The sequence below is a fragment of the Orbicella faveolata genome, unplaced genomic scaffold (genome assembly GCF_042242905.1).
Source record: "Orbicella faveolata isolate gen_17 unplaced genomic scaffold, um_ofav_v1 contig_26, whole genome shotgun sequence".
Taxonomy (NCBI): domain Eukaryota; kingdom Metazoa; phylum Cnidaria; class Anthozoa; order Scleractinia; family Merulinidae; genus Orbicella; species Orbicella faveolata.
Genome location: NW_028301554.1, coordinates 15,930,994 through 15,957,786, shown reverse-complemented (window position 1 = coordinate 15,957,786; position 26,793 = coordinate 15,930,994). Strand labels below are relative to the sequence as shown.

The 26,793-nt window shown below is 40.4% G+C and overlaps 4 protein-coding genes and 1 long non-coding RNA gene across 5 annotated transcripts in view; 3 read left to right on the top strand and 2 right to left on the bottom strand.

The window, feature by feature from the left end:
• The window catches only part of LOC110064411 (uncharacterized), a 237,601-nt gene that overhangs the window by 144,316 nt on the left and 66,492 nt on the right, over nucleotides 1-26,793 (bottom strand). The window lies entirely within an intron of this gene.
• Nucleotides 2,093-3,890, bottom strand: LOC149108300 (uncharacterized). Its single transcript, XM_089296234.1, has one exon. It carries the CDS (start codon nucleotides 3,882-3,884, stop codon nucleotides 2,691-2,693), a length of 1,194 nt encoding a protein of 397 aa, XP_089152360.1. The 5' UTR covers nucleotides 3,885-3,890; the 3' UTR covers nucleotides 2,093-2,690.
• On the top strand, nucleotides 4,023-4,771 carry LOC149108299 (uncharacterized). The gene has a single exon (XM_089296239.1). The coding sequence runs from the start codon at nucleotides 4,023-4,025 to the stop codon at nucleotides 4,674-4,676; it is 654 nt and encodes a 217-aa protein (XP_089152365.1). The 3' UTR covers nucleotides 4,677-4,771.
• Nucleotides 5,452-20,851, top strand: LOC110064414 (CUB and peptidase domain-containing protein 1-like). Its single transcript, XM_089296243.1, has 5 exons — nucleotides 5,452-5,516; nucleotides 6,747-6,916; nucleotides 8,538-8,759; nucleotides 14,375-14,531; nucleotides 20,787-20,851. The coding sequence occupies exons 1-5, from the start codon at nucleotides 5,467-5,469 to the stop codon at nucleotides 20,830-20,832; spliced, it is 645 nt and encodes a 214-aa protein (XP_089152369.1). The 5' UTR covers nucleotides 5,452-5,466; the 3' UTR covers nucleotides 20,833-20,851.
• Nucleotides 20,329-26,793, top strand: part of LOC110064397 (uncharacterized) — a 38,266-nt gene continuing 31,801 nt past the window's right edge. Inside the window, exons 1-4 of the mRNA XM_089296222.1 lie at nucleotides 20,329-21,395; nucleotides 22,066-22,296; nucleotides 23,380-23,533; nucleotides 26,602-26,786. Of these exons, the coding sequence (XP_089152348.1) occupies nucleotides 20,870-21,395; nucleotides 22,066-22,296; nucleotides 23,380-23,533; nucleotides 26,602-26,786 (1,096 nt within the window). The 5' untranslated portion in view covers nucleotides 20,329-20,869. The remainder of the gene's footprint in view (nucleotides 21,396-22,065; nucleotides 22,297-23,379; nucleotides 23,534-26,601; nucleotides 26,787-26,793) is intronic.

Here is a 26,793-nt window from a genome sequence, read left to right as displayed (position 1 = left end):
TAGCCTCTATTTGGAGCGGAAATATGCTCGGATATATGTCCGCGGACATTACCTGTTTCGAGAAGCGACTATTTTTAACTCATTCATGCGCGCATGCGTAACGAATGAGCTTAGCGATGGTGGCCTTCATCCGGTAATAAGCGTGGACTTTCAACCCGCGTAAACTTTTTAATCGGCGTAGACAGAAATTAAATGTTGATTAAGTTATGCTGATGTTAACTGGAAATAACGATGCGAGAAGAAAGAAAGCGAAGCGCGCTGACTAGAGCTCGAACCACCTCGGCCTAATTTCAGTGACTGGATATCAAGGCAAACTTGCCCATCTCAACATTTCCGCTTTAAGGTGTTTCCTTAGTATTGCATCACCAAGCTAGCACTAAGTTAATTAGGGTTGTCCCATATCGACATTAACGCAATTTAATATGCAGAATTATAAATTGAAGCTTAAAAATTTAAATTTACATTGCCTTTCCACTGAATGAGTAAGAAAAAATTTTAACGTCTGGTAACGAAAAATTACTGCCAAAAATGTTTACTTACCCTTTCACTCCTGACCTGAACCTTACCACCCCTAGAAGACGCACGCTAGAAAGACTTCTTGTCAACTCTGATCCAAGATGTACATTTCTGCCAAGAAACATATATCAAATTGTTTCTATGCAATGTATCTATTGAGACTTTTTAACATTAACTCCATGTGTTTGGCCACTGATACCCCGAAACGTAGCGGCATTCAGAAAAAGAAAACCGCACGTAATGAGTACCATTGCACGGATTTTTGACGCACCTTTGACGAGTTATGACTCTTAAACGAGCACCGTACCATTTGTTTTTATCGCACATTTCGAATACCTGCATTATTAGGAACAACCACAAAAACTTTGAAAAAAAATCTAACGTTAAGTGTTATCTCTAGGGAATCACCTTAATGTGGTAGTGCCAAGAAACGCTTCATATAGCTGGGGCGCTACCGCTGGCCATCTGAAAATGCCATCTCGCCATCTCGTCGACCCTACATGGGATGTATACTGTATTAGTTGTGGATAAACAGGGTGAATTTGGTTGGAAATATTGAAAAATTTTCGAATTGGTGAAGCACAAATTATTTTCGAGATATTCCTCCATTACGGTCATTACGGGCTCAATGTGTGTAAGCTTTAATCTCGTTCCCAGATCTCTGACCGACCGACTGACTGAGTCACTCCCGCCGCCGTGCGCCGTCATACTCTCACTCAGTTGCATGTGAAGTCTTGGTTAAGTCGGACGTGCATGAGCTATTAAATATAACAATCTTTAAGTGCTAACTGAATTCGAACATTACCTCACTAGTGTCCCCCAAGATTGTTTTAGCTGCAGTGGAAGTAGTTCCAGGTAGCAGGGTGCCATGTTCAGCCACTGGAACCCCTCCCATATACATAGCATTGGGACGAAACTTTACACTGCTGTTGAACACTACAAACATTGCAAGCAGAAAATTCTACCAGGAAGGTAACTACACCTGTGTGGCCACGAACAAGTATGGAACTGATGTAAAGCACTTTGTAATAAAAGGTGAGAAAATAAGATATTTTTAAACTGATACTATGCATACTGAATTGCGATTAGCAATTTGGCAGACACTTATTGCAAGTCACACCTGGCGAAGGGAGGGGGTACGTATCCCTTCCCCCGAGGAGGGCAGAATCTGTGCCCACGCATTTTTGATGTTCTTAATCTTTCTGATATGTTCTTGTGAATATGCGACCACATGTTGGAAATTCATCTAAAGTTTCCCTGGAAGAAATTTGCAAATGACATGTAATAGCATGTAATGACATAGCAAAGTGAAGTGTTTGTTTCTAAGTCATGGGAAAAAAAAAAGAAAACAAGAAATCCAATTGGAAGGTGAGATTTTATTCATACACTCGAAAATCTATACTTAACAATGTAAAAGAATACAAATAGTAGACTGGAAAATATTTTAAGCAAACTGCAGTTAGCATTAGCTGGTCGAGGCGGGAGGTGAACTATAGGGTGATCGTAAGCTGTTGCATAACTCGACTCCGCTGGAAATAAAGAAAGAAAGAAAGATAAAACTTTTCTTTTGTAATCATTGGGGGTTTATGGAAGTGCTAGTTTGCTTTTTAAAAACTGTTCCTAAATGTAATAGACGTCACGTCGCAAACACAGAACTAGACCTGCGATATTCAGGATTCATTACGTTTTAAATCTTATACTACCATTGTAGTTTTCTTTTCCAATCTTTAATGACTGACTTTTCTCCACCCTAATGCCCGGAACAAATCATCTACATTACAGATACTACACGTAGGCTAAACAATGGTCGTCAGTTTACATTAAATCTGACAAAAACTGAGTTCATGTTTATTGCGTCAAGGCAGAAGCTATCAAGACTTTCGGATGGTAGTTCTTTTTAAAGTAATTAACAAATACTTATCAGTAAGGGTTTTTTAAAACATTTGACAATAAAAATAAACGGTAAAAGTTTGCGACGTTTCGACCGCTCTTCGGTCATTATCAAGCAAGATGTAAGAAGTACAATTTGCATAGATATATATAGCTACAAAGAGGTAAGAATGTGTGAAAATTATTTATGAAGTAAAAATATGTAAAAAGTATGTAAAAGAATTTACAAAGTAGTGCTTAAAACAATAAAAAACATGTAAAACTAATTAATAAAAAAAAAGAGATTATTTAAAAACTTTCGCACGAATAGAGTCAGATTGTACATTGAGACTAGGTCTCAGTTCGTGAATAAAAAACATTTCAAAAATAAGACAGTCAAACTTGGTTGTACATTTCTTTAAAATCGAAAAGTTATTAGTAAGATCTTTAGGGGCCAAAGAATGTTCCTCGCGAAAATGTTTTCCAATTGATGACGATGGGTTTTTGTGCTCATCGACGCGTTGGTACAAGTGCCGGCGCGTAAAACCAACATAACCTGCATCGCACAGGTCACATTTAAAATGGTACACAAGGGACTGTTGGTTAACGACTGGCGGCTTGACTTCACGTGATTTCAGGTCTCGCTCAATCTTGTGGCTGATGAAAACAGGTTGGATGGTGGTGTTTGTTTTCGTGCTAAGATCTTTCAGTTGCGTGCGAAGAAAATCAGCTGAAGCTTGGTCTTTGAATGGTAGGACAATCCGAACGGGCTCTGGACTGTTGTTGTCAGTCGGTGGAGGAACAGGTTGCTCAGAAACTTTGATGGCAATGAAGCGTGTTATGGTTGAATTAATTAAGTCATCTGAGTATTCAAGACGGGAGAACAACAACTTGAGACGATCGCATTCTTCGGAGAAGTAGGTCCAGTTAGAAGAAAGTCGAAACGCACGATCCAGCATAGTTTTTAGTAGGCCGCGTTTATAACGATCGTCAACATGACTCTTGTAGTGTAACAAGAGACCAGAGTTTGTGGGCTTCACATAAACCTTTGTCTCAACGTGGTTGGATTTGTTGAGCAATTGCGTTCCAAGGAAAGGAAGCATGCGGTCATTTTCTATCTCCATTGTGAACTTAATAGAGGAGTGGCAATCGTTCAGAGTCTCCAGAAAGTTGTTGGCTGATGCTTGGTTAGGCATGATGGTCAGTGTGTCGTCGACATACCTTCTGTAGTAGCTGGGCATCTTTCCTTCACGATCCAGGGTTTCCTCAATGCTACACATAAAGACATTGGCGAGCAGGGGTCCAAGCGGGGAGCCCATGGCGACACCGTCGGTCTGTTCATAAAGTTGACCGTTAAACAGGAAAAGTTGATCTTTTGTTGCCCCTTCTAGGAGATGGATTAGGTCCTGTTTGCTGAGATTAAGGTGGTACGTTTGATTAAACCAGTCATTAGCAAATGCTTTGTCAGCAAGGATGTGTATTGAAGAAACAATACACATCCTTTCCTTGGAACGCAATTGCTCAACAAATCCAACCACGTTGAGACAAAGGTTTATGTGAAGCCCACAAACTCTGGTCTCTTGTTACACTACAAGAGTCATGTTGACGATCGTTATAAACGCGGCCTACTAAAAACTATGCTGGATCGTGCGTTTCGACTTTCTTCTAACTGGACCTACTTCTCCGAAGAATGCGATCGTCTCAAGTTGTTGTTCTCCCGTCTTGAATACCCAGATGACTTAATTAATTCAACCATAACACGCTTCATTGCCATCAAAGTTTCTGAGCAACCTGTTCCTCCACCGACTGACAACAACAGTCCAGAGCCCGTTCGGATTGTCCTACCATTCAAAGACCAAGCTTCAGCTGATTTTCTTCGCACGCAACTGAAAGATCTTAGCACGAAAACAAACACCACCATCCAACCTGTTTTCATCAGCCACAAGATTGAGCGAGACCTGAAATCACGTGAAGTCAAGCCGCCAGTCGTTAACCAACAGTCCCTTGTGTACCATTTTAAATGTGACCTGTGCGATGCAGGTTATGTTGGTTTTACGCGCCGGCACTTGTACCAACGCGTCGATGAGCACAAAAACCCATCGTCATCAATTGGAAAACATTTTCGCGAGGAACATTCTTTGGCCCCTAAAGATCTTACTAATAACTTTTCGATTTTAAAGAAATGTACAACCAAGTTTGACTGTCTTATTTTTGAAATGTTCTTTATTCACGAACTGAGACCTAGTCTCAATGTACAATCTGACTCTATTCGTGCGAAAGTTTTTAAATAATCTCTTTTTTTTTATTAATTAGTTTTACATGTTTTTTATTGTTTTAAGCACTACTTTGTAAATTCTTTTACATACTTTTTACATATTTTTACTTCATAAATAATTTTCACACATTCTTACCTCTTTGTAGCTATATATATCTATGCAAATTGTACTTCTTACATCTTGCTTGATAATGACCGAAGAGCGGTCGAAACGTCGCAAACTTTTACTGTTTATTTTTATTGTCAAATTAACAAATAATAAATGAAATGCCTTAAACTGTGCTCTGTTCTGTTATAAACCCGGCAGGCAGCAAGAGCAAAAAAGAAGTGAAGGGGGAAACACGAACCGAATGACGAGTGCTTCTCAGCATTTTTCATTTGTCTTTGTTTTTTTAGACCGTCTGAAGACACAGCTCATTTAGGCCGGTTCTTGCCAATTTTGCGTTTGAATTGTACTGTTTTAATCGAGAAATTTCTCCTTTGTTATTTATTTGGTTAACTAAATTATTTACTTTTCTATGAGCGTAGTAGTACAGATCTCTAGCTTATGTTAGGTAGGGTGAAGTATCCAGGCAGTATTCAGTATTGGTGTCTTATAATGTGGTGTTATCCCATGCATACCTGTCCTGCAATGTGTTTTCTCAAAGAAAACTTCTATGCATATGTAAAATATATAATATATTTATACCTCTCCTTAAACAGGATGTGGTTCGGTAATTAATAACATCCTGAAAAGTCCTGGATATCCTTACTACCCACTCAATACGGACTGCAGTTATATAGTTCCAATCCCACGCAATCGAACGATGAACATTTCCTTCATTGATTTTGAATTGGAGGATGACTCATCATGCCGGTAAGCACATAGCGGTTACTTCAAGCTTTCATACCTACTGCTGTCTACTACACGATCTGTTAATTCCTTTAATTTGTCAAGAATTCATTGGAGTGAATGAAACTTGATGAGACTGTTCTTGTTTTATAACAAAGGACAACAAATCAGAAAATAGCTACAAGGCTTATTTATAATATTCAGAGACCTCGGATCGAATCTTGGACCCTTAAGGGGAGGGGGGTGGGGTAGAGTGGAGAGACTCTGGTCAATTTAGTTTAGTATAGTTTAATGAGTTCGTCACCAAAATACAAGAACTAACTTCAAATAGGCAAATAAATTCAAAATAGTACGGCATGTGACGGGGGAAAGAGTCCCAATTGCGATCTAAAACCATACTATACTCCACATACACTTAATATAGACAACAAAAATAAGTACAAGCAACTAAAAATGTGATAAATATGTAAATTATTGTATAACTAGTATCAAAACTTGTTAGTTTCTAGCCTGAAGGACTATAAGTTCTTCGCTTTAATAAATATGCTGTCTTCAACTAAAAGACAGTCAAATGTTATGAAAAGTTGTATAATAACGTTAGTTAATAAATTGAGACACAGTCTCATAGTTTCTTGACAATTCAAGGCTCGGGGCATGCGCAAGCTACAACGTCATCCAATTTCATTGTTTATAAAACAATCAGAAGCACGCAAATGACTCTTGCGGGAAATTTGCCTTTAAAAATTTCATGGTCAGTCACGAAAACTTGACGATTACAATATAGGTAAGAATTCTCATTGAAATTCCTTTCGTATGTTCAAACTCCATGCGCAAAGTACATGGTTTGAGCAGCTACGTTTAGTTTCAGGGATCGAGGAGCCAATTTGAAAGCTCTGTGCATATAAAACTTCTGCTCTCCAGTGGGATAGGAAAGAATAAAAGCTGTTCTCCTCTTTCCCAGCCTGACATCTTGTCCTGCATCTCTTTGGCATGTTACTTTCCCCCGAGATATAGACCTAAGTAGACAAAATGCGAAAATAGAAGTAACCGTGGTATATTGTCACATCCGTCATTGCTATACATGTGTTATCAGTCCGTATAAAAAACATGCCGGCCAATATTCTCCGAATACGGTCCCGACCAAGCTTGGCTATAAAGGAATTGAGATCTCTGATAGCTTTATCTTAGTTAATGGCCCTTTGAACTAACTGAGTCGTGTAATAACGGCCAATTGTTTCCGTTTCTTATGCACAGTTTTGACTATCTAGAGATTGTTAATGACGGAAGAATAGTTGGTAAGTACTGTGGCCAGAGGACTGGGCAGAACATTCTCTTAACTGGAGACCAGATATTGATTAAATTCCACTCAGACTATAGCGTAGAAAAAAGGGGATTCCTGATACATTTCACTGCTTATCCACACGGTAAGTACTTTTCCTGATTTCTAATGTTTGTAATATAATAAAGATGGAGCTTTAGCATCTTTGCCACATTAGACAACTGTTAACAGACCTGTATATCGAATGTGGCATGGCTTAGTAGCTACACTTCGTCAAACTACGATTACGTCTCAGTCAGAGAGTCGCCTTAAATCACAGTGGAATCTCTAAGGTAAACTCTGAAAGTATGTTCAGCTGTATTATTTAACGTATCGGTGCTAGCGGTGTTATACCTGAAAACATAAATAAACAGTAGCCTCCATTTGGTGCAGAAATAGACTCAGATATTTGTCCGTGGACATTATCTGTTCCGAGAAGCGACCATTATTGACTCATAAATGTGTGCATGCGTAATGAATGAGATTTAGCGATGGTGGCCTTCATCCGGGAATATGCGTGTACTTTTAACCCGGGTAAACTTTTTGATCGTCATAGACTTTTAATCGGCGTAGACGGAAATTAAATGTTGATTAAGTTATGCTGATGTTCACTGGAAATAAATGTGCGAGAAGAAAGAAAGCGAAGCGCGCTGACTAGGGCTCGAACCACCTCGGCCTGATTTCAGTCGCTGGATTTCAAGGCAAACTTGCCCATCTTAACATTCCCTCTTTAAGGTGTTTCCTCAGTGTTGCATCACCAAGCTAACACTAAGTTAATAAGGGTGGTCCTCTATCTACATTACTACAATTTAATATGCGGAATTATAAATTGAAGCTTAAAAATTTAAAATTACATTGCCTTTCCACTGAATGAGTAAGAAAAAATTTTAACGTCTGGTAAAAAAATTACTGCCAAAAATGTTTACTTACCCTTTCACTCGTGACCTGAACCTTACCACCCCTTGAAGACGCACGCTAGAAAGACTTTTTATCAACTCTGATCCAAGATGTACATTTTTGCCAAGAAACATATATCAAATTGTTTCTTTAAGACTATGCAATAAACCTATTGCGACTTTTTAATATTAACTCCATGTGTTTGGCCACTGATACCCCGAAACGTAGCGGCATTCAGAAAAAGAGAAACGCACTTAATGGGTACCATTGTACGGATTTTTGACGCACCTTTGACGAGTTACGACTCTTGAACGAGCACCGTACCATTTGTTTTTTATCGCACATTTCGAATACCTGCATTATTAGGAACAACCACAAAAAATTTGAAAAAAATCTAACGTCAAGTGTTATCTCTAGGGAATCAACTTGATGAACTAGTGCCAAGAAACGCTTCATATTGCTGGGGCGTTACCGCTGGCCATCTGAAAATGCCATCTCGCCATCTCGTCGACCCTACATGGGATGTATACTGTATTAGTTGTGGATAAACAGGGTGAATTTGGTTGGAAATATTGAAAAATTTTCGAATTGGTGAAGCACAAATTATTTTCGAGATATTCCTCCATTACGGTCATTACGGGCTCAATGTGTGTAAGCTTTAATCTCGTTCCCAGATCTCTGACCGACCGACTGACTGAGTCACTCCCGCCGTCGTGCCCCGTCTTACTCTCACTCAGTTGCATGTGAAGTCTTGGTTAAGTCCAAACTGGATGAGCTATTGAATATAATAATCTTGAAGTGCTAACTGAATTTAAACATTACTTAACTAGTGCCCCCCAAGATTGTTTTAACTGCAGTGGAAGTAGTTCCAGGTAGTAGGGTGCCATGTTCAGCCACTGGAACCCCTCCCATATACATAGCATTGGGACGAAACTTTACACTGCTGTTGAACACTACGAACATTGCAAGCAGTAAATTATACCAGGAAGGTAACTACACCTGTGTGGCCACGAACAAGTATGGAACTGATGTAAAGCACTTCGTAATAAAAGGTGAGAAAATAAGATATTTTGAAACTGACACTATGCATACTGAATTGCGATTAGCAATTTGGCAGACACTTATTTTAAGTCATAACGGACGGAGGGAGGGGGTACGTATCCCTTCCCCCGAGGAGGGCAGAATCTGTGCCCACGCATTTTTGATGTTCTTAATCTTTCTGATATGTTCTTATTAAAATGCGACCAAATGTTGAGAATTTATCTAACGTTTCCCTGGAAGAAATTTGCAAATGACATGTAATGGCATGTAATGACATAGCAAAGTGAAGTGTTTGTTTCTAAGTCATGGAAAATGAAAAAAGAAAACAAGAAATCCAAATGGAAGATGAGATTTTATTCATACACACATAAATCTAAACTTAAAAATGTAAAAGAGTACAGACAGTAAACTGGAAAATATTGTACGCACACTGCAGTTAGCGTTAGCTGGTCGAGGCGGGAGGTGAACTATAGGGTGGTCGTAAGCTGTTGCATAACTCGACTCCGCTGGAAATAAAGAAAGAAAGAAAGATAAAACTTTTCTTTTGTAATCATTGGGGGTTTATGGAAGTGCTAGTTTGCTTTTTAAAAACTGTTCCTAAATGTAATAGACGTCACGTCGCAAACACAGAACTAGACCTGCGATATTCAGGATTCATTACGTTTAAATCTTATACTATCATTGTAGTTTTCTTTTCCAATCTTTAATGACTGACATTTCTCCACCCTAATGCCCGGAACAAATCATCTACATTACAGATATTATGTGTGGGCTAAACGATGGTCGTCAGTTTACATTAAATCTGACAAAAACTGACTTTGTTTATCGCTTAGGTCGAAAAGTAGCTCGCCGTTAATAGTGTTGCGAGCGTGGCCATGTTCTTCGGTGGATTAAAACATCAGAGACAGCAACTGGAACTCAAGTTTTATTCGTACACGACGAAAACTTCTACATCACAACATGGACTCGTGTAACAACTCAATATGGTGCAATACATAGCCTCAACCTGGTGTTGAGCTTACAAACACTTCCGGTCTACATAAAACACTTTCGGTTTACATAAGTTGAGTTTGTATCTTAACACCCCCGCTCAAACACAACTTGGGGTTTACTACATCCAGTTAACCCAATAATCTATCAAGTTTAGCTCTGGTTACAGGCTTGGTGAATACATCTGCAACATTATTGTCTGTTGGTATATAGGCCAACTCAAGAACTCCATTCTGGATTTCGAGTCTTACATAATGATATTTCACATCAATGTGTTTTGATCTTTGGTGATGTATAGGATTATTAGCCAATGCGATTGCTCCCTGGTTGTCTACGTACATACAAACACTCTTACAAGGGAGACACATTAGATCACTCGAAAGTTGTCTAAGAAACTTAGCTTCTTCAGTAGCCGTGGCTAATGCCACATACTCAGCTTCACACGTAGACAGTGCTACAATAGTTTGCTTTTTGCTTTTCCATGAGATCAGTGAACTTTCATTACATAACTTGAATGCATAACCACTAATACTGCGCCTATCATTAGACATAGCCCAGTCTGAATCACTGTATCCCTCTAGTTTTGGTTGACTTGTCTTAACAAACTTCAAGCACCTGTTTGGAGTTCCCTTTAAATACCTTAGCACTTGCTTAGCCATCCCAAAATGTGACTTCTTTGGTTTTGACAAATGCTGGGATAAATATGTTACAACATAACACAAATCAGGTCTAGTGCACGTCATGAGATAGATTAATCTTCCAACAATTTCACGATACAAATTTGTGTTTTCAAGATCACTTTCATTGGTTTCACTGGCTTTGTTTGCACCTGGTTCACATGGGACTGCTTTTCGCTTGCAGTCTGACATTCTGAATTTTGACAAAATGTTCTCCACATACTGATTTTGGTTCATTTCAATACAATCACCTTTGCACTTGAATTGAATACCCAAAAACCAGGAAAGCACCTCTAGGTCTTTCATTTTGAATCTCACCGTCAGGGACTCTTTTGCCACTTTCAGTATATCCGTGTTGCTACCTGCAATAATAATGTCATCAACCCACACAATTGCAACAACATGACCACTTTCAGTAGTCTTGACATACACACATGGATCAGCTAGAGATTGCACAAAACCATCCTGAGCAAAATGCTCATGTAACATGTTGTTCCAGTTACCACCACTTTGCTTTAGACCATACAATGATTTTCTCAATTCACACACAAGTTTTTCCCCATTGGGACCTTTTCTCTCATAACCTTCGGGTTGTTCCATGTATAACTCACAGTCGATGGGAGCATTCAAATAGGCTGTTTTAACATTCATCTGATGAACTATCATACCTTTTTGAACAGCTAACTGCATTAGCATGCGAACTGAGGTTATACGGGCAGTTGGTGAAAAAGTCTCGTAATAATCTACTCCGGGGACTTGGGAGTAACCCTTGGCAACAAAATGTGCCTTGTACTTTTCTTCCCCATTTGGACCTGGTTTTATTGCATAGACCCACTTTTCCCCCACTGAGGTTCGACTTTCTGGTAGAGAGGTGAGCTCAAATGTTTCATTCTCCCATAGTGCACTAAACTCTTCATCCATGGCATCCTTCCAGTTACTGGAATCTGGGGATGAGATTGCATCTTGGTATGACTGGGGAGCATTGGCTATTCTGTAGCAAAAATCAATTGTACAATTTGCAGCATCATCAACTGTATCATCCAGATCCTTCCCTGTTACATAATCATCAAGGTATTTTGGTCCGACATGATCTCTGATAGGATAACGCCTTACATTGGTGACCTCATTTTCATGCATTGGCATTTCAGGTTCTGGTTTAGCAGAATCAGGCAACAGTTCAACACTTTCATCAACATGGTCAAACCTCTCAGTGAACTTGACACATCGGATTTTCTTGATAGTATTTTGATGTGGGTAATACACAAGAAATGCAGGGCTGGACCTGTCATAGCCCACAAAAATACCTTTCTCAGCTCGAGCATCCAATTTGGTTTTGTTCTGTACATATGCATAACACACTGTACCAAATACGTGCATGTTGGACAAATTGGGTTTGATACCTGTCAAACACTCATAAGGAGTTTTACCTGTTCTATGGTTGTAGCATCTGTTGCGTATATGTGCTGACGTCAGGACTGCATACGTCCACAACTGTTTAGGCAACTCTGCTCCAATTAACAAACATCTAGCCATATCAAAGAGGGACCTCCAGGTTCTATCCGCTGTTCCATTCTGATGGGGTGAATAGGGGGCTGATCGCTCATGTTTAATTTGATTCTTTAACATGAGGGATCTGAACTCTTCATTAATGTATTCACCCCCATTATCAGATCGTAATCGTTTCACTTTGCCATAGGGTGAAGTATCAGTTAAGAACTGCTCAGTTGCCCTAGTGGCATCACTTTTGTTCTTAAGGAAATATACTCCCAAAGCAGCTGAATAGTCATCAACAAATACCATTGCATACTTGTGACCTTCCTTTGATTCTGGGGTAATAGGGCCTGCTAGGTCACTATGGACTAACTGGAGGGGAGCAGTTGCACGACGATCTGGCTTTCTGTTTTGATATTGTGACATTTTTCCTTGAACACAAGTGTCACATTCAGGCTTACCTTTTGTTGTTATTTTCATCCCTTCGACTATACTCTCTAGTTTGAACACATCATTCATGTTGCAGTGCCCTAGAATTTGGTGCCAGGTCTCAGCAGTGTGTGCTCCACTACTAGGCATTGTGTTATTTAGGTAATAAAGTTTGCCATGTTTCTCTGTGGCAAATTTTGTCCCATCTGGTGCATTTAGCTCAGCAGAATTTGGTGTCAAATTTACAGCGCCACCCCAATCGATTGCTGCTTGAACAGAAAATATGTTTTGCTTATAACTAGGTACGTACAAAGCATCCTCAAGAAAAACTTTGTGAACATTGCCCTCTACATCATGTAGGATAACTTGTGCTCTGCCTTTAGCAGACACAACACCACTAGCTCTACTACCATCTGCTAACTCTATGTAATGATTCTCAGGTTTAAACTCATCATCAAATTTTAGAAACTTGGATTTGTCATTGAGAATGTGAGCCGTAGCTTCAGTATCAACTAATAAAGAGTTTTCTCTAGTGGAATTAAAATTGTCCACAGTTACTTTGAATGCAAATGAAGCATCCTTCTCATCACACTGACTATTACTAACAGTATTAACAGAGTCTTTCTTATGAGATACGTCTGTGTTGTGCGTCTTCGACTTGCAGTGGCTGCACCATCGGTGTCCTTTCTTCTTGTCTTTGGAACGACATGCTGGCGACTTGTGTCCAGGTTGACCACAGGAATAACATGTTATGGAGCTGTCTGCCGGTGGGGTTTTCTGTTTACAGTTCATAACGCTGTCTCCATCAGTTTGTGATGGAGTGCAGGATTTCTCCGTCTCCTCGTAACTCCTGAGTGCGGTCTTAAACTCGTGGAACTTCATCTTGTCGTCCTTCTCGTCGCGCTACGAAACAATGGCTGAAAAAGTTTTGTATTCCGCAGGAAGACCTTTCAGCACCATGGCTAACAAAAGACTATCACTGACTGGCTCTCCGGCGGATTTCAGCGATGCAGCTGCGGTCTCGGCGCGTAGCACATAATCTGTAATGGACTCATCGTGCCCCTTCTGTAGCGAGGTAAGTTGAGTGTACAGGGCAAGAACACGTGGCTTACTTTTGCCCATGTAATGATTCCTCAGTATTTGCAAAGCTTTTCTGCCATCGTCCCTGGCGTCTCTCGTAACTAAGGACAGGCTCCGATCATCTAAACACTGAATAAGTTGAGCAAAAGCGTCGATGTTCTTGCTCACATTGTCATCTTCTGGCTCGTTCTCCGCCAGGATAACATCGTGGAGTTTGTGAAGTCTCATATATCCAAGGAACTTTATCTCCCACAGCTCATATTTGGCTTCATCACCATCGAACAACAACCTTCGACTGGGCCCATAACCTGTTGCGAGCGTGGCCATGTTCTTCGGTGGATTAAAACATCAGAGACAGCAACTGGAACTCAAGTTTTATTCGTACACGACGAAAACTTCTACATCACAACATGGACTCGTGTAACAACTACATAAAACACTTCCGGTTTACATAAGTTGAGTTTGTATCTTAACAAATAGCTTTGGTAAATATAATTGCGAGCTACCAAAGACTATTATGTGAGTTTTTGAAATAAAGTTGTTGAAAGTAAAGCTGAGCGCACAAAAAATACACCCTCTCAGTTTCATTGTCGTTGCTTTCATAGTAGCAAAGGGATGAGCTGTGGCCAAAATCATGCCCAAGCAAAAAAAAGAGAAATGGAAAAATTAAAATCCTTATCATAAGATAAGAGAAGATTTGATGAGTAAAAATGAGATGAAGGATGCTGTGTGTTTTGGTACCTTGAAGAGGCTTGTCAGGCTCTGGAAGGTTTTGAAACTGAAACAAAAAAGTTAGAGAAATAAATAAAAATGAAATAAGTTAAGTAAGTAAATAAATATCGTACAACACTGACCACTTCCACATTTCAGGGCCAATGGAAACACATAGTTCCGGGAATAACAACTATTGCGTCGATGTCAACTGTGTTTTTTTTATTCTTTTGCTTTGATACATGTAGGGTGTGGTCCAGTGATTGAAAATACACTCAGAGGTCCCGGATATCCTAACGATTCCCCAAATAATACAGATTGTATTTCTTCGGTTCCTATTCCACAAGACATGGTGATTAATATTACTATTAACCAACTTTACCTGGAGGATAGTATATCTTGCGAGTAAGTACTGATTTTTAGCGTGTTATTAAGTTGTGAATGTAGGGAGAGGTCCAGCGACCTGCATTGCTTTCTCAAAAGAATGCAAAACCTGAATGTGCGGAAGTCTCATAGCAACAAGAACGAAAAATTCTGAAGCTAAATTACAGCTGTAAGTTAAAGGGCCCCAATCAGCCATACCTTTGTTTTTGTTTTTACAAGCGAGAGTTTGGCTATAGAGCGTTTTCACATGACATCACAGCAGCCATATTGGTGTTCCAAAACAATGAAACGGCGGCCACGTTGGTGTACCAAACTAATCCTGTGGAATTGAACTCTTTTCTTATGTAAACACTTCCTTTTGTTTCAATACATTTGCATGGCTGCTAGCCACGTGAGTGAAAACGCTCTATTATATTTTATTCGGAGCATGTCGAAACGAAGGAAGTCACTGTGAAACTACTAAAGATATTTAAACATACCTTTAGGAACACAACTTACAGTGAAGCAATAAGATTTCGCTTCACTATGCAATATCAATAATTTCGATGGCATCGAAAATGGCGGAGGCTGACTTAAGATACCTCTTAGTAACCGAGTTCGAGGGCGGTACTGTAAGTTACGGACCGAGTTTCTCCAGAAGTAAAAAAAAAGTTTTAAACTTTTACTTGCTAAAAAAGTTACGAAAACTTGGCGATAAATCACGAAACATTTTGGCCACCAAAACAGCTATAATTTCTAGCGTGCCGTACAGTAGAGTACGGCCCGCTAAATTGACCAATCACAACGCGCGTACTAACTGAGAGAAATAACAAGGTCCTTAAATATACATATTTCTTAATGTTTATCGTCATCAGTGTTACAATTCGTGTTCTAAATGGGACACGCACACAAGCATGGGATGAACGAAGTGTCTTTATTTAGGCAAAGGCCTCATAATATAATGTGTCACACGTGACTCACTTATCTCGAGACTACATCTTGTAACAACCCTTCTTTTTTGAAAGAAAAGCAACTGGGAACGGCTAATTCAAGCTTGGTTTACAGATCAGCAAGAAAGACCATAGCCTATTCTTATATAGAACCAATTCAAATCGATTCAGAGATTTGTTCGATATTGATTAGTGTTCACGTCAAGTCCTTTCCGAGGAAAATCAAGTAGTAATCAAATAAATCAAAGTCTGGTGACCTAATAAAATCAATATGAAAACGTCAGTTCGGGTTGTTTAATTGTCTGTCTAGTTTATTTGCAGACAAAGTCTGAGATAATCGGAGGGCCTCCTTGTACGTTGGGGTCTCACCGGTTGCGTGTTCACTGGTCCTGGTTGGGTAAGACTCGTCGCAACCGCTTTAGGTGGTTCGCCAGCTTGCTCTTGTTGCTTAGCCTCCTTAGGGACTGGTAAGCTAACAGCTGGCTCTCATGGTCTGATCTGTTCACCTGAGGGTATCACTCCCTCCTCCGCACTTTTGTTGTCATCACTGGATGCACTCTCCGCTCTTTCTGATGTTTTCTTAAGGTGAGATCTGGTTCTGCGGCAAACACCTCCGTCTGGCGTCTTTTAAGCTGTATGATCTTTCGTCCAGGCGAGCTGTGACAATTGCTTTCTTCCATACCTTGTCGCCTAATCGGAATGGCTTCATCCTAACGACGTCGCCTTCTGCTAGATCTCTGAGATCTCTGGCGCCTTGGTTGAAGTATCTAACCTGTTGCTTTTGCCGCTTCGCTAGGTTCGGCTGGTCTTTCTCCGGATACGTCATTCTTGGCTGGAGCAACGCCCTGGATGTTGGCAACACAGTCTTCGTGCGCCGGTTCATAAGCCTTTGTACCGGGCTTGAGTCCATCCCTTGGGTTGGTGTGTTACGATAGTCAAGGATCGCCATGTAGGGATAGTTGCCGCTGTCGAGCGCTTTAAGTAGAAGACTCTTTGCTGTCTTTACAGCTGACTCTGCTTGTCCGTTGGCTTTACTGTTGCCAGGGCTACTTGGGGTGTGCTCGAAGTCCGATGCTTCTGCGAAATTTCGGAACTCTTGGCAGTCAAACTGTGGCCCATCATCACTGACTACCTGGTCTGGACAACTGTATCTCGCGAAATGACTCTTCAGCTTGAGAATCACTGTACTTGCTAGGGTGTTGTTCAGTTTATCTATCTCCCTGTAGTTGCTGAAATAGTCGACTGTGATAAGGAACTCCTTATTGCCAAACGTGAAAAGGTCGACTCCGATCCTCTCCCGTGGTCTGGAAGGTATGTCTAGTGGCATCAGTGGCTGATGTGGTTGGGACTTCTCATATTTTCTTCAAGTCTCACATGCAGCTCTCATCTCTTTGACTTCAGTGTTTATGCCTGGCCAAAAGATGCATTCCCGTACGCGTCTGAGGCACGACTCAGCTCCGATGTGTGAGGAGTGAATCTTCTGTTTCATCTCTCCGTGTAAGGCTTTTGGTATGACGACTCTTTCACTTCTGAAAATGAGTCCGTCCTGCACTGAGAGCTCGTCTCGTACACTGTAGTAAGGCGTCACCTGCGCTGTTACTGCATTCCTTTCTGCCGGCCAACCTTGGAGGATCACGGACTTAAGGATCTGCATTATCTCATCCTTCTCTGTCTCGATTCGTATTTCCTGCAGCCGCTGATCTGAGATTGGTAGGAAACTCGCCATATTGACGTGCTCAAAGTCTGCTCCTGTTGGGTGCTCTGTGCTTGAAAGGTATGCGTGAGATAAGAAATCTGCAATATGCATCTCTGTTACCTTTTCGTAACGAACGTCCAGGTCGTACTTTTGAAGCCTCATAATCATTCCTTGTAGGCGTCTTGGTGCGCATGCGAGAGGCTTCTTGGGGATTGATCATTATTTCTTAATGATCAAGTCTTGACAGAAACCGTGAGGAAAGATAGTGATTTAGGTTCTTAAGATCGGCGAACACTAGCGGACATGAAGCGGGGACATGTTGCAACGACATTTTTCCCAGTTTGAAAGTTTTGCTAGTGTGGAAAAGGGAGCAGAGTTGGCGCAGTGGTGAGAGCGCTCGCCTCCCACCATTGTGGCCCGGGTTCGATTCCAGCCCGGTGCCTTATGTGGGTTGAGTTTGTTGTTGGTTCTCCCCTTGCTCCAAGGGTTTTTCCCCAGGTTCTCCGGTTTTCCTCCCTCCACAAAAACCAATTCGACCAGGATAAAGAACCCGCATAGAAACCAGCTAATAAGGCTGATGGGGCTTTCTCTCTTAATATTGTAATTTATTTTTAACTTATTTATTTACGTTGCGGGGACAACGCAAAATGATGCATGAAATTCAGTTGTGTCGAATTCGTTGGTCATGAAGCAGGAACAAAATGACCCCAGTTCTAAATGCCGCATTGTGAGCACTGCTTTTGCACACTGTCCCAGCTAAAACAAAGAAATGAACCAATAACCTCTTCGTGTGCACCTGCTTGCTTACTGTCCCTTCAACATGGGTCCTATGCGTAGACACGAATGGGCTTGTCCCCGCTTCACTCTTAGAGCTTGCCGTACTCTGATTCTATTGAATGATAGAATACAAGTCACTCAACCAAACCACTTGCAATATTTGCATAAGAACACTAGTATAAATTTATTAATTATAGATGGTGCGACGCAACTTCAATGAGAATGAAGTGAGAAACTACAATGGCAGTCGGTTACACTTACCCACTCTTTAACTTAACTTAGCACATTATAAGAAGTCACGCAACTGTTATACACCCGACTGGGGCACATGATTATCAGCTAGGCATGCGCGATTCAAGCGGATTTCTAATCAGTATTTTCCAGGGTCGCTCGGTTCTCGAGTGCTGGTCAAGGGGAATGAAGAATTTGGGTTCCAGGTTGAAGTGACCCTTTGTTATAGAAAGTCACTTTTTAATTCATGTTTCATTTCTTTGTAGCCGAGATTATTTACAGATTACCAATGAGAAGAATCGGGTGTTTGGCAGATACTGTGGCCACATGGCTGGAAAGACAGTTTTTGCATCTGGACAATACGCCTTGATAGAATTCCACTCAGACAGCAAAAGTCAAAACAGAGGATTTCTGATGAGTTTTTCAGCTGTTGTGCCACCCTGTAAGAAATGAAAATTGAATGAAGTTTATGCCTTTATAAGTGTCATAACTTTAAATCGTGTTAAGATCATGCTAACTATGTTAAAACACAGAAGATAGATATTTCTTAAACAATTATGAAACCAAAATAGAAAAAAAGCAACTAGAAGGCGTATTTCAGCAAGAGTAACTGCTGGGGGGGGGGGGGGGAAAGGGCTGGTGAGGGGGGGGGCGATAGAAATTGATGTAGAAAATCAATCGACGAATATCGATCGCTCGATATCTATAGACATAGATGATGACTTTAGAAAACGATAGAAATTTGAAATTTTGCAACACACTCCACCAAGCTTTGAATTCTGGAGTTTTGCATCGACATAGCCTCCTTTGAATCAAGTTAAATTTTTGATTGCCCAAAGGAGTTTTTATGTCCAACCCGTAAGGAACAATTATCAAAAACTTTGATTCCCTACACAAACTCAAAAGGCCTCTCATTAAATTGTACTAGGTTAAAAAGTACCAGGTTGAAGCTGCTGTCGTCATAGGGCGTTAGTGAAATTTCTTGCCATGGGGTAGCCTGCGTAGCTGGTGAGATTCGTGAGCGAGTGGTTTTCGGTGGGAGATCCGCCATTTTATTCTCACGCGAGCGAGACCCACGAGGAAGGCGCTTATATGCATGGCCTATTTCCGCCCAGCCACGAGGGAATTCGCAGGCGGCGAAGCCCTGAGTTTCTCCCATAGTTATTGGGAGTCAAACCTTTGGCCTGTGGGTTGTTGGTCCATAGACACTTCCTGCATATTGCTTAATATGAATGTTGACGAGTTGCATATTTTCAATGAAAGAAAGCTGATGTTATGTTTCACAGTGTGAATACTATGTCCCTCTTGTCTACTTTCTAAAAAACTGAATTTATAAATTAACAACTTAGAGATTTTCTTGTTAGCACTTTCTGTTTCAATCTTTGGTTAAAAACACTCACAGTGTATTTCAATGATTTCTGTACAGAAAATACTTGAATTCATAACCATTATACAAGGAAGTCTGATAATCTACATAAAAAGGGACAATATAACGTGTTTACACAACAAGAAATAAAATAATTAATATATGGAACACTATTCCACATGAAATAAAACAGTCTTTTTCAATAAATATATTTAAAAATCCCTTTTTTAAACAGCTTTAACTACCAGAGTAATTTTTGCTTATTGCAATTTAATTAGTACTAAACAGCTGTCATTCATTACTTGCGTATTCCTGATACCAAATTTCTTAGATATTTTGTCATTAAGGTCATTTAATTATGAGGGGACTACGTAATTATTTGTAAAATCCCCTAAAGGTTTCTTTAGTGTGCCTCCATGTAAATGGAAAATAAACATATTGCTTGATTGATTAATTGATTGATTGACACACAGAAAAGTCGAGCAACATTTGTTCCGCAGTATGATTATTTATTCTCAAGGTATTGTTCCAAAAGTTGCATAGGAATATCTATTCTGGGGCGACCCCTGCATCCTGTAAGCTTGACAACCGTCTTTGCAATGCGTTATCATCACCATCAAGAACAAGGTGTGTTACTAGATATCCAATCCCATTTCCGCTTTCATGAAAACGATCATACACGCGATTCAAGACGAATTCTATGCTGTGGCGACGGTAGCCCTCCAAAGAATCCATTTTTCAGTTGGCAGAAAGCAAATTATAGATAAATACTTCATGTATAAGTGCATGGAATCAAGTAACAGTTCATGTAATGTAAGTCGAATTATATCCTCTATGAGTGGACGAGTCGAAACGATGAAACGCCACATCGAAACGATGGAATGCCATAACGAAACGACGAAACGGCAAAACGACAAACGACGACAAACGGATGGGGTCAGTGATCAGTCGAACTCGTAAAACGACGAGTCGAAGAGGCCAGCCGACCAATCGAACTGACAAGATGACGAGACAAATTCACGGAGCGATGACTCGAATTCTTAAAACGGCGAGTCGAACTGGACGAGTCGAACTCGGAAAACAACGACTCGACTAGAAGTATCGGTGTGCGGAAACGATGAAACGCCATAACGAAACGACGAGTCGAACATTTTGTGCAGATCTACTCTCATACAAATGGCCAACTTCTCCTGTCCTAAAGAATATTTCTACTGCTATCGTATTTTCTTGTTCTTTGTGACGATGTAAATAATGTTTTTTTTTTTTCTAATTCGTAGCTGTGCCAGAACCTGTCGCCTTCTACCCTTTGAATGCTCGCTATAAAGCCGCAGAAAAAGAGAACAGGCAGCCAAAGGGAATCATGAGAGATGTTGCGATTACAAACGGACCCTACAACGAACCAGGCGGAGCGTACATGTTTTATGGCACTAATAGCAGCTACATCGAGTTTCCGAATAGAGGGGGCCTGGACACTCGGTTCTCAATCACACTAATGTGCTGGGTTGAACCCGGAGGCCAAGATGGATCACTAATCACATACGGAGGTTCTGAATTGGGAGTCCAGATGCGGATTGTTGACGGCAAACTTTATAATCAAATCGTCAAGCAAAAAAATTCTCAACTACTTCCTAATATAACAGCTGCTGAGGTTCTTCCAGCAGGAAAGTGGGTTCATGTTGCAGCAAGTTACGATCACAACACCGGAAATAACTCGCTGTATATCAATGGACATTGCAGTGTCTCGAAAAACATTGGTAAAGGTTATGAGATTAAAACCATCCCGAATGTTCGGATGGGGTATAGTACTTTAAAAGGGAAAATCGCAGAGATGAAGGTTTACGATGTCGCACTGAACGAGGCACAGATACAAACGTCGATAAGACAAGGTAGCTGCACTTTTCCCGAAATCTTTGTCTCCTCACCCTCTCCGGTGATTCCCTTAATTATTGAAGCTCCCGTTATTGGACAACCTCGCAAGAGGTAGCAGACACCCGTTTCATGATCCTGTTTCGCAAAACAACGTCTCGTTAGGTGACAAAAGAAATAATAAATAGAACCGGCGAATGTACTAAATGTCTGCATGTGCGTCCGCACGCTTAAAGTGACCTGCACTATCCGTTTTTAACGCCATTAAAAGGAATATCTTGGCCACCTGTTAAAACTCTGTCACGAAAGGACTTCTGGGGAAGCAAACTATATCAGTTTTCTTTCCACCTAACAGCTACATTTGAGCAAAAAATTAAAGAAATTTGTGTTGTCAAATGGAAATTTATTGCCAGGATCATTTCTTCAGTTTACACTCCATATACAGCTCGTGTTTTATAATTATTTAACACAAATCAGTTTTTTTTTCTCTGGGTTGTTTTGAGCACGCAACTTGGCTTGCTCCAAAAATACAGTGTATATGTAAATGTTACGTTTGCGTTAATGTGTCAACTAAAGCCACGTTTTGACGAAATTTTCATATATTACAGCAAGATGTGGTTTGTTTAATTTAAATGTAAGCAGGTATGGTTAAGTCAATGAATATTAAGGTTTTTATTTCTAACCGATTAGTTCCACCAATGGTAACATTCCCAGCTGCTCTGTTAGTAATAGAAGGAGGCATGCTGTCATGTTCAGCCAGAGGAACTCCTCCCATATACACAGCACTGATAGGGAACTCTACAGTACTGGTAAATACAACAAACACTGCAACCATCCGTTTGTACAAGGATGGAAACTACACTTGCCAGGCCATCAACCAGTATGGAACTGATGTGAAAGAACTCCAAGTCAATTTCACAAGTAAGAGGTTTTCTCTGGTCTAATCTCTCTTTTCTTGTCAAAATAGTACAATGCTTGAGAGTCATTCGAGAAAACGCCCTGTAAGGCCCCTCTAGGTGCAAAGCACTAAACCCAGTGGCGGATCCAGACCTTGAGCTATGGTGGGGGGGGGGGGGGGGGTGGGGGGGAAGGGGGCGGGTTGTCTTGCTTGCCCTGCCGGCTTTTCTTCCTTCTGTGATTTCTTTTTTACCAAAAATATGGGGGGCTTGCCCGGGCCCCTCTCCTAGATCCGCCACTCAGTCCCTGTACTGCAAAAAAAAAAAAAAATGAACGGGTTGGAAACTAAAACTTAAAGGAAAGTTCCATGCTGTCTATATTGTTATCAAAGAGTTGTTCTAACTATTTGTTGGCCATGGCATCTCTCGATTTAAGTGACATTTTACGCAGTGATCGCACTTCAAGACATATCTTGAATGCCTTCAGTCGTGGCCAAAACGTTTGAGACACTGTTATTTTTTCCATAAAAACCGGAATCCAATTTACTCCCCCTCCCCGTCTGGACAATGCTGGGTGTCAGGGGTCACTGAATTGCAGAAATGGCCAATTAATTACTGAGAAATGATTTAATAAAATAACTGAGAAAGTACACGCACTCCCATTGATTGGTCGATAGGTGTGTTTAGATGAGCGTATGTAAACATGGGTGTGACGTTTTAGATTCGCTTGTATTTTCAAGAAATATTTTAGAAAAGCAATAGTGTACTTTTTCGAGTTTACATAGCTTCATCTAAACGCTTGAGGAGTTTGAAGAATTCTCAAAAGGTTTGACCTGTGTCTCGGGTTTGAATAACTATCTTGAATTCTCCCAACCTCTCATGTGTTTAGTTGAGGCTACATAAACACGGAAAAAGGTGCTCATCGCTAAATCTGAAGTTCGATGTCCTAACTTTGAAGACGTTTATGAAAATAGCGATAACACGATAAAGTAAATATGAACTCTCATCTTTCAAGTCATGCAAGTTGGTTTTAAGCTGGGAGAGGTTTTAACTAGGCCTTTGTTATTGGATGTCCATTTTACTAAAATGAATTAACTGGTCTTAACAGCGTTTGGCCCAGAGATCGGCTTTCTGATCAGTGAAGGATATCCTGTCAGCTACCCAAGGTATGCGGACAATGTACATACATATCCTATTCCAGAAGGCTGGTCGATGAACATTTACTTTCAGGATTTTGATGTGGAAGAAAGTCCATTTTGCAGGTAAGTGATATGGTTGTGATTATCAAGGTGTATCAGTGTATCTAATGTAATGTAGCAACATGTGATGGTGTTACGCTTCTGATAACATTTTATATATTCAGGATCCTTTGATCCTTCTGCTCCTGCCCGGGGTCCAGGTATATTCCTGGCCCTGCGAAAACCCCGACGCATTTGGCTCCCTTATGGGTTTGGTCTCGCATGTTGGAGAGAATACAAACATGATGCTGCATTCCTATGTATTTCATCTCCTGTTGATCAAATATGGATATTATAATGCATGTAGATTTTATCGGTATCTGAGATTATAGTTTCATATTGAAGGATCACACGTCTTTAATTTTTCAATGACACATGCATTGTAAGTTACTTGGCATATTTAAAGTGCCTATCAAATGAAATTTTTGCCCCCTTTTTATTCCAGAAAATTAAAGTCTATGTTACACTGATTCATAATTTTCTAATTTAACCTCTGGTCAGGCACGTAAAACAGTTTTTTGATCCCTCCAAGCCAAAAATGCAAGTGTCGTATACTAGTCTAAACTAGTCACATCAGTGCATTTCCTACAAAGTTACCACTCGTTGAGATGGGGTTTTTTGGCGATTTTATTCAGTGGAAAATGTCCTAAGATGATGAATTATCCAGTAATACATCATCTTCGTCTTATGTTGAATCGCTGCAGTCAGTGAGAGAAGGGGAGCGCTCTTTTAATTCAATCGCTCAGCTCTATCAAGTCGAGCATTTGCATTGCCGACGTGGAAGAACGGGACGTGAAGTAGAAAGATGAGGATGACAAAGGTGCTATACGCTTTGCGACCTTAGAATCTCGATTCGAAAGCAAGGAAACAGTCCGTAATTGTTTAACTATAACACCGTTATGCCTCCAAATTAAGAAAATGGCGAAAGTGCCTTTCGCTTTGGCAAATTTAACCTGATTTAACCAGTGCAGTCATGGTTCTTTACAAATCTCACACACATACTACAAATATCACGCTTCAATCAAAGGCATGCTCTAGTTGCTTCAAACAGTATTTCACCTTTTTTGCTTGGAGGGGAGAATATATGTAATGTAAAAAAAAAATGCAAATCTTATTTATAGTGGTCATGCACTCGCCCTCTTGTTGGGTTTCTCACAAACTCAGACCCAAAAAATTACACAATTTCGTGTTTGCCCCGGATTGCTTCAAGACGTCTTGCCCAGGTCGGGAGTGGGCACTACTGGAATTGGCCCATCCCTCATTTGTCATCGTAAAAATAATAACTTATTCGTGCTTAGTTTCGTTCGTACTGAATTTTGTGATTTCGGCTAGGCGATATTTCTCGAGGTTTTAATTTCGCTATTTCAAGAAGACAAAATGAATAAACAGAGAGTTAAATTACGCGAAAATATGTCAACGAAGGTCTTATTTTAATAATCTCTATAGAGGCAATAAATCATCAATGTGTCGAACTAAGGTATTTCAAACAAGAACTCTTAGTTAAGGTACAAACGCAATCAGTCATTCTCCTGTGTGACAGTTAGTAGATTTAAATGTCATCTACAATCATGGACGAAAGTCTTGGGACAAATTTTGTACTTTTGGCACTTTTGGGCACATGCCAGACGCGAATACAACTTCACCTACCTAACTTCGCCCCCCACACCCCATACAATGTTGAAAACTACTACTTGCAATTTCTTCTGATTTTCAACATTGTATTGGGTGGGGAGGGGAAGAGCAACCCGTTTTTGAAAAAAAGCAGCGCTCTTCTCAAACTTTAGTTGTAAAACACAACTCATTAAATTGCATAAGTGTCCCAAGGACTTCTGTCCTCGATTGTAGATGCTCAAAAGGATTTTCTAGAAGAAGTTTCGTTCCACTGACTACGTCTACCCCAGCCCTCTCTCATATCCTCTCATATCCTTCAGTGATAACTACAAGAAACCAGTTAATGGTCATTTTGATAACTGTACACTGAGATCCCGTGCACATGCACTACGCTGGAGAAATTTAAGAATGCAACAATCACCGATCACTTTGGATTTGTGTTTGAGGAAAACTCGAGCAGGCAAATAAAGTGATTTTTGTAACGTCATCGTTTTCGAAAAGCTCCATTTTCAAAATTTTTCCGTTTACACACTTCCAAACGCGAAGCTGGCGTTTTAGTTTAAATTCCTCCGGTTTGAAGAGCGTTTCGAAAAGTACTGTTTTCGTGACGGATTAGTGTGGACGGTAGGCCTAACCACAGAAATAAAGCTGCGTTTTCAAATTTCACCGGCGTGCTTTGGTTGGGGCCTGAAAGAACTGATCGAAAAAAGTGATTCAACTTTAATGGACGCCATTTTCTTGTTGAGTATTTAACTTTGAGAGTGTAAAATTCGCCAGGTGTTTGTTCACAAGTCTTAAGTTTCGCGATTTTTGTCAATTCTCGAAAACGCAAAAATAAAGGCGCGTGAAAGTAAGTAAGAATAGTTCTTTTCACTTATGATCTCTAAATTTTCCTCGCAGCATCTGGGTGGGGTTTAACTGGTAGCTGAGAATCGGATTGACCCTTTTTTTAAACTTATTGCTGAGATCTGGTATCTGCAAAATTTTCTGGAAACTGATAACTGAGATCCAACTCCCCCGTCCAGACACTCTACTTCCACTGATTCCATTGTCTATACAAAAGCATATGTGGGCTGTCCAAAGCCTGGTACAGTTTGGTACATATAAGCATACCTTCTTTAAGGCTTAGTGCTATAAATGACTTTCTGTAAACAGTCAGCTGCACGTTTTGTATTATATATAGTTACCTCTTTTCAGCTGGCTCGACAGATACTTTGCGTAGATATTGTTTGGAGAGCACTCAAGAAGCTAGTTGCTCTAGCTCTGCTGTCCCTCAAGCAGCTCTTGTGCTTCTTCCTGCGTGTATCATAATTCGATAGTGCACGCTAAAGCATGACAATTCTTATTGCCAGGTTGTATCAGGAGCTATGTTAGTATGTAGGTTTTAATTAGAGTTTTTTTTGGAATGTCTCATGAGTATACTCAGTTCAGTACTCAGTTTTAGTTGTTTGGTGCAAAACATCATTTACCTTTCTTTGTAGCAAAGACTTTTTGAGAATTACTGACGGGATGGGCAAAAGACAACGTTACTGTGGTAACAAGACCGGTCAAAATCTTCGCGTGACTGGAGACCAAGTGGAAGTAATATTTCATTCAGACGGAGAGATTGAGCGAGGAGGATATCTACTAAATTTCACTCTGGTTTCGTTGCCCTCGGTTTCAAGCGGTAAGTG

Coding starts and splice junctions, on each gene's coding strand:
- LOC149108300 (XM_089296234.1), bottom strand. CDS start 3,884: ATGTGTATTGTTTCTTCAATACACATCCTTGCTGACAAAGCATTTGCT.
- LOC149108299 (XM_089296239.1), top strand. CDS start 4,023: ATGCTGGATCGTGCGTTTCGACTTTCTTCTAACTGGACCTACTTCTCC.
- LOC110064414 (XM_089296243.1), top strand. CDS start 5,467: ATGAACATTTCCTTCATTGATTTTGAATTGGAGGATGACTCATCATGC. Junction 5,517..6,746: donor GAGGATGACTCATCATGCCG/GTAAGCACATAG, acceptor TCTTATGCACAG/TTTTGACTATCTAGAGATTG. Junction 6,917..8,537: donor TTTCACTGCTTATCCACACG/GTAAGTACTTTT, acceptor TTACTTAACTAG/TGCCCCCCAAGATTGTTTTA.